Consider the following 6,928-nt stretch of genomic DNA (forward strand, 5'->3'; position numbering starts at 1 on the left):
AGATAAGTAAAAGCAGTTTATATATAGGGGACTGTCATCCAGCCATTGAGCGCATACAGCAATAACACACGTGATAACGGAAACGAACACGGACCGAATGCTATGAGATTCTGTTTATATGAAATGTCAAAAACAGGTGAATCCATAGGAACTAAGGGACAGAGGTGAGGTTGAAAATGATGGCAGAAGGCGGAGATTCCTTTTGGGTTGATGGAAATTCATCATTTTTTTCCCCTCGGTTTTTCAAGACAGAGTTTCTCTGTGTAGCCCTGGCTGTCCTAGAACTAGCTTTGTAGACCAGACTGGCCTTGAACTCAAAGATCCACCTACCTCTGCCTCCACGCCTGGCTGAAAAAGTTCTAAACTTACTTATTTGTCTATTTATTTATTTACTGCCATTCAGCTCAGTGAACACATTGAAAGCCACGGACATGGACACTGTAAGTCAGGGAAAGTCCAAGGTACACACCGTAACTTCATAAACTGTTTTAAAAGGCCCCCTTGGTGCTCTAAAATGACATTTCCAAGCCTGGCTCTATGTTTCCTAAGCACAAGGATGACTCAGACTCACCTGGGGAAATCCCCACCTCCTCTCTGGGAGCCCAGGGTGTTGGTCTGTGTCTCCCAGGTTCCTCAGGCATGTCCTGCCCTGCTCATCCCGGCAGGCCTCTGCCGCAGTTGAAAAAACGGAAGGGAGGCCAATAGCCTGCTACCCTTCCTTTGTGGCTTCCTCCGGCTACAGCCAAGGGCAGCTTCTTCCTACTGTTTCCTCCCAGGCGCTGTTGAGAGTGTGTTTCAGATTTAACAACCACGTGGAATCTAGCAAGTGCACCAGCAGCTGCGCCCTGGGGGGGGGGGGGGGGGGGTGCTGTCCAGTGCTGCCGAGATCTGTCCATCCCACGCCCCACTTACCTAACATAAGAAAAGACGATCACATGCAAGACCCACTTAATGGTGCCATAATTCACACTCTGGATCCGGGTGACTTTGTTTGTCTCATACTGCAAGACGTCATTCCAGCTGCAGCAAGCCGGCATGGTGGCAGGCTCACTCTCTGTTCAGGCTGGATATTGGCTAGACCCTCCCAGGCTAGACCACAGCAAAGACCCAGGTAGGAACAGTCAAAGAAAACGTTTCTTAGCAGGAACATTTAACTTCCAGTTCCTCCAGTGACTGCCGTGGGGGCGGGTCCTGGCAGCTGCCCCAAATGTGAGTGGAATAAACAAGAAGCAAGTCTTACAGGCCTGGCTGGCAGATGACCCCGCCCTGCCATCCTCCCCCAGACGCCCGCACAAAGATGGTGTTCAGAAGATGGGCATTTTTAAAATTCCCCCTCCTCCTTTTCTTTTGTTCTTTTGAACCCATTCCACTTGGGAGAAAGCGGGCTGCCCTTCAGAAGTCATAAGACCCTGTGTGACTCAGAGAGGGGCCTAGATACTTCCATCGCGTCCATTAAGACACATCCATTTTGGTTTCTCTTGTTTGTTTGCAACAGGCTCCCAAGCATCCAGGCTGGCCTCAGATTTGCTGTTTTACCCAAGGATGGCCTTGAACTTCTGACCCTCCCACTCCCACCTCCTGAGTGCTGGGATTATAGGAACTCAGTACCACACCTCACAGAAATTGCCTGTTTGTTTTCTACAACCCTTTGTTCAGTCCACGCGTAGACGTGCACAGGCGCGGGGTAAATGAATGGCGGCTTTTGTCCTTCCCCACTCCTGGCAATACGTAGAGGATGGTGGGCGGGATCAGATTCAGTATGGGAAGACTATATAAACACTGCATCTTACTCCATCCTCTGGATCCTGTCCTGCACCGTGCCCTGGGCGGTCAACCTATGACTTGGGCCAGCCAGTGGCAGACCACCAAGAGCCAAGCTACCACCCAGCAGAAGTCGCTCTCTTGACCATGCCTGACGGAGACCAGCTGCTGGAGGACCGAGGATGTTGCCAGACAGGAGAAGAGTAGGGTTCCGAGGAAAGTGGAGTTGATTTTTTTTGGTTTGGATTTTGTTCGTTTTTGTTTTGTTTTGAAACAGGGTCTCATGTAACTAATTCAGGCTTCTTTTGAACTTCCTAAGCAGTTGAGACTGACCCTGAACTCCTAATCTAAATTCTGGGATTACAGTGGTGAGCTACCATGCCTGGGCTGAAACCCCACTGGGCAGGCTGAAGGAAAGTATGGTGGATAAAACGGGCAGCTTCCAACACAGGTTGCACAGCAGAGCCAAGATCCCGCGTAACAGACATGATTGGCACTGAACAATGCACCTGCGGAGCCCTGTGTCTGAGGCTCTGTGGATATGGCAGCTGTTTCTCTGCCTCAAGACTTAGGATCCTCCAGGCACAAGTGGACTGCTTCATTCTGAGAGTCTGACGTCAGAGGACAGTGCTCCTCCTGGAGAAAGAAGCAAGGGTGGCTGGGGTGTTATGGCTTGCTAGCTAGAAAGAGCAGAAAAGAATCTTCTCTCTGCCGGGCGGTGGTGGCGCACGCCTTTAATCCCAGCACTTGGGAGGCAGAGGCAGGCAGATCTCTGTGAGTTTGAGACCAGCCTGGTCTACAAGAGCTAGTTCCAGGACAGGCTCCAAAGTGTAACATGAGGGCCTATTTGTTGGGTTTTCTGTCCTGCCACCAGGTCCCACACCTGTTTATCCCCAAAGAAAATCACACAGAGGTCTCCAGAAGATTATAAACTGATTGGCCCATTAGCTCAGGCTTCTTATTAGCTCTTGTAGCTTATATTAACCCATTATTCTTATCTATGTTAGCCACATGGCTCGGTACCTTTTTTAGCAGGGTAGGTCACATCTTGCTTCTCCAATGGTTGGAAGCCCATTCCTCCCAGTCCTAGAATTCTCTTGTTCTCATCATCCCACCTCTACTTCCTGTCTGGTGGACCTGCCTATGCTTCTTGCCTGGCCAATCAGCGTTTATTTAAAACATGATTGACAGAATACAGACCATTATCCCATACCACCAAAGCTACAGAGAAACCCTGTCTCAAAAAACAAAAAAACATGGCACATCCAGATGATGAAAGAGTATTCAGCCATAAAAAGGGATAAAGAACAGATATGTGCTGTAACTTGGATGAGCCTTTGGGGATGTGAAGAAAGACAGAAAAGAAGCTACATCTCATAATTCAATTTCCAGATATGCCTGGAACAGGCAAATCATTCTATATTTTCTTTACACCGCCCACTGAATATCTCCCATGGGTATTCCATGGTCTTTCCTTTTCTTGGTGTTCTATATTTTAGCCACCACCCCACCCCATGAATGTTGTTGTCCTAGTTAGGGTTTTATTGCTGTGAAGAGACACCATACCATGGCAAATCTTATAAAGGAAAACATTTAACTGGGACTGGCTTACAGTTCAGAGGTTCAGTCCATTATCACCTTGACAGGAAGTATGGTGGTGCACAGGCAGACACGGAAGAAATATCCAAAAGTTCTACATCTGGATCAGCAGGCAACAGGAATAGCGAGAGACACTGGGTCTGTCTTGAGCATTTGAGACCTCAAAGCCCACCCCCAGTGACACACTTCCTCCCAGAAGGTTACACCTCCTATAGTGCTACTTCCTGGTGGCTAAGCTTTCAAATCTGTGAGCCCATGGGGCCGTTCCTTTTCATGCCACCACAGCTGTTCTCAGTAAGATTACTACTACTTCTTAGTGGCCAGATTTGCTGAACGTATGTGTATTCTTTATTTTGCTTGGCCCCTCGGACTCATTCAGCAGCATGGTTACTTATTTAGTACTTCTGGGAATAAATTCTCCCCTTGATTTCTATGACACCCCTGGTCACATGATATCCCTCTGGGGCTCTTAACATTCCATGACTCTCTTCTCCTCACACATCAGATCCAGCACTTTCTGTCGGCACAGGGCAGACTATGCAGCCATTACAAAGCACCCTCTTGGCTTCAAATAATGGTTTCTTTCTCGTCTGTGCTACGCACCCAACGCTAAGGGAACAGCCTCATCTTGAACTTTTGAGTGAGAACTCTGGAGTTCTTGAAGCAGCAATTAAAGACTGGCCTAGAAACAAAGCACTCACTGCTGCTCGTCAGGCATTGGTCAAAGTGATCACTTGGTCCCGCCCATCCGCTAGGAGCCGTGGAGCTCAGTGCTTCCCTGCATCCCTGGTGGACACAGAAACAGAAGCCGCAGAACTATTTGTTGAATAGTTTTGATGACTACGGCACTCCGTCTGTCCTTCCATCCGTCTGTCCCTCTCTCCCTTCCTCCCTCCCCATATGTTGTTTTAAGAATTACAAAAAACTGACCGACCCTGTTGGTGTATACCTTTAATCCCAGCACTTGGGAGGCAGAGGCAGGTGGATCTCTGTGAGTTCGAGGCCAACCTGGTCTACAGAGCGAGTTCCAGGACAGGCTCCAAAGCTACAGAGAAACCCTGTCTCAAAAAACAAAAATAAATAAATAAATTACAAAAAGGCAGAGTCCGGAAAGATGATTCTACGGTTAAGAGCACTTGCTGTTTCTCCAGACAACACAATTTCAGTTCCCAAAAACCACGTTGGGTGGATTACCACTGTCTGTAACTCCAGCTGCAAGAGATCTGACCCTCTTCTGACCTCTGTAGGCACTTGTATGCACATTTGTGTACATACAAGCAGACACACATAAAAATAAACCTTTAATTAAAAAAAAAACACCAAAGTTTGTATCTGGGATGTGGCTCGGTGGTAGAGAGCTTAAATAGCTTGTGTGATCCCTTTGTTTGTCTCCAGCAGGGCTTTCTTGTTTCTTTTCTTTCTTTGTATAAAAATTTATTATTGTTTATTTATTTGTTTGTCTGTTTGTTTTGATTTTTTGAGACAATTTTCTCTGTATAGCTCTGGCTGTACTGGAACTCATTCTGTAGACCAGTCTGACCTCGAACTCACAGAGATCCGCCTGCCTCTGCCTCTGAAGTGCTGGGATAAAAGGTGTGCGCCACCAGCCAGTTATAGGAGTTGATCTTAATGGGAGATATGCAGGCACAGGAAAGCAGCAGAAGCGGGGGAGTTAAGATGTTAGCATTGGAGCCTTTCAGAGAATACGCCAGCTAGAGAGGAACACGGCCATTGGGATCTGTTTGTGAACTAGAAAGCCGGGTTGTGATGTAAACAGGGGTTGTAGAAGTTAAAGGGTGACTTTCTTAGAAAAGTACGTGTGTGTGTGTGTGTGTGTGTGCGTGTGTGGTGTGCGTGTGTGCGGTGTGTGCGTGGTGTGCGTTATGTGCGGTATGTAGGTGTCTGGTTACAAGTTGCTGAAGGCCCAATTTCTTTAGGGGAAGCTAGGGGAGGGGTTTTCTCTGAGAAACAGATTGACTGCGACGCTAGCAGGAGTCAGCATCTCCCTGCAGCTATGAGTGTCGGAAATGCGGCCCGATTTCCTAAGAACTCTTAGACCAGAAACTAAAATCTCCCTGTCCTGAGGCTGCTCTTTCAGTTCCATTCCTCTAGGCTGCGTCGTTTTGTCTCTCTGGCACCCACTGGGTGTCTATGACATGGGATTTCTCTGCTTCTCAGAAATCATCACACACACACACACACACACACACACACACACACACGGTTCTTATTCAAGTGCAAGTCCAGATCCACTGGATTCCAGGATCCCAGGAGAGTAAATCTGATTGGTTCTGCCACCTCTCCCTGATCAGCTATGCCTGTGGGCGGGGCCACAGGACCTTCCAAAAGAGGGAAGATAGTTGTGCTGGGTGGTGGTGGCGCAGGCCTTTAATCCCTATGAGTTTGAGGTCAGCCTGGTCTACAAGAGCTAGTGCTAGGACAGGCTCCAAAGCTACAGAGAAACTCTGTCTCAAAAAACCAAAAGAAAGAAAGAAAGAAAGGAAGAAAGAAAGAAAGGAAGGAAAGGGTGGGGCAAGGTGAGAGTTGTTGTGCTTCTCAGAATAGACCCGAGGCCAGGACACCCCAGGTCCCCTCTTGAGTAGTAGAACAGCTCTGTGGCCTGTCTAAGCCACCTCCCAGGACGGTAAGGCTGCATGCCCACCAGCAGGGACTGGCCCTTGACTGCTTCTGCTTTCCCTCTCCCCAACCTCTGGCCCACTTCTCCATTATCTTTCCTGTTGTCCCTCCCCAAACAAACTACTGGCTCTAAAACCCTTGCTGGTGTGTGTGTCTTATGTGACTTAAGAGTCTGGGAACCTCGGTGCAGCAACGAGTAAGGCCAACAGTGGGGACCTGCAGCAGCCGGAGGACACCAGACCATGAGAAGAGGCAAGTGGGAAGGGAGGAGGAGAGGAGGCACTGCGCTCCCAGAAGCCATAGAAAGAACTAGTGGTTATAGACCGTAAGAGCAGGGACAGAGCTAGGTCGTTAAGCAACACTAGATAAACTGTGGAACAGGACAAGCCATGGCCTGAGCAGGGTGGGAGTGGGAGCTATATGTAGGACCCAAGCACCCAGCATCTGGGGAGAAAGAACTTGCTTCAAGCAGAGTCTGGGGAGGACTGGCCAGCCAAGTGGTGTGGCGGTGGCTGGAGACAGGGACTGTCGTCCTTGAACTCATCAGGTTTGAGGTGTTTAGCTGAAGGAAGTGAGGTGGGATCACCAGAAGCAAACTGGGTCAGCTACACAAGACGGGATTCTTTCTCTTTAGATGCTTGCGTTTGGCATCGAGGAGAAAACATAACTGGTCATGCTTTGCAGTAGCTCAGCCAATGACGTCATCACCGATGCTTCCATCTCCCTGTCTAGTGCTGGATTCTCCTCCTTAGTTCAGGTTCTTTGTTCCTGTCAACACTGACGTGGCTTCGCATCGATGACGAGAGTCTCTCCCTGTCCCTCAGCACAGTTCGCTGTGGCTGCTGAAAACGGTGCCAAGTGGTACCTTCCCCTCTCCGTGTCTCCACGGCATCTGGTGATGAATGGGCCCTCTTGGCTTTCGCTCCTTCTC

General features: G+C 48.8%; 1 protein-coding gene across 2 annotated transcripts in view; it reads right to left on the minus strand.

Annotated features, from left to right (window-relative positions):
* P2rx7 (purinergic receptor P2X 7) overlaps positions 1-1,049 on the minus strand; it is a 40,271-nt gene extending 39,222 nt beyond the window's left edge. Inside the window, exon 1 of one of the 2 annotated variants that reach the window (XM_041648994.1) lies at positions 913-1,049. In XM_041648994.1, the coding sequence (XP_041504928.1) occupies positions 913-1,037 (125 nt within the window). In that variant the 5' untranslated portion in view covers positions 1,038-1,049. Of the gene's footprint in view, positions 1-571; positions 775-912 lie in introns of those variants that run through there. The other variant, XM_041648995.1, reaches the window with a different exon arrangement.
* Positions 1,050-6,928: the final 5,879 nt, after the last annotated feature.

The sequence above is a fragment of the Microtus oregoni genome, unplaced genomic scaffold (assembly GCF_018167655.1).
Source record: "Microtus oregoni isolate MIOR12 unplaced genomic scaffold, Mior012 000003F_ref0000135, whole genome shotgun sequence".
NCBI lineage: Eukaryota > Metazoa > Chordata > Mammalia > Rodentia > Cricetidae > Microtus > Microtus oregoni.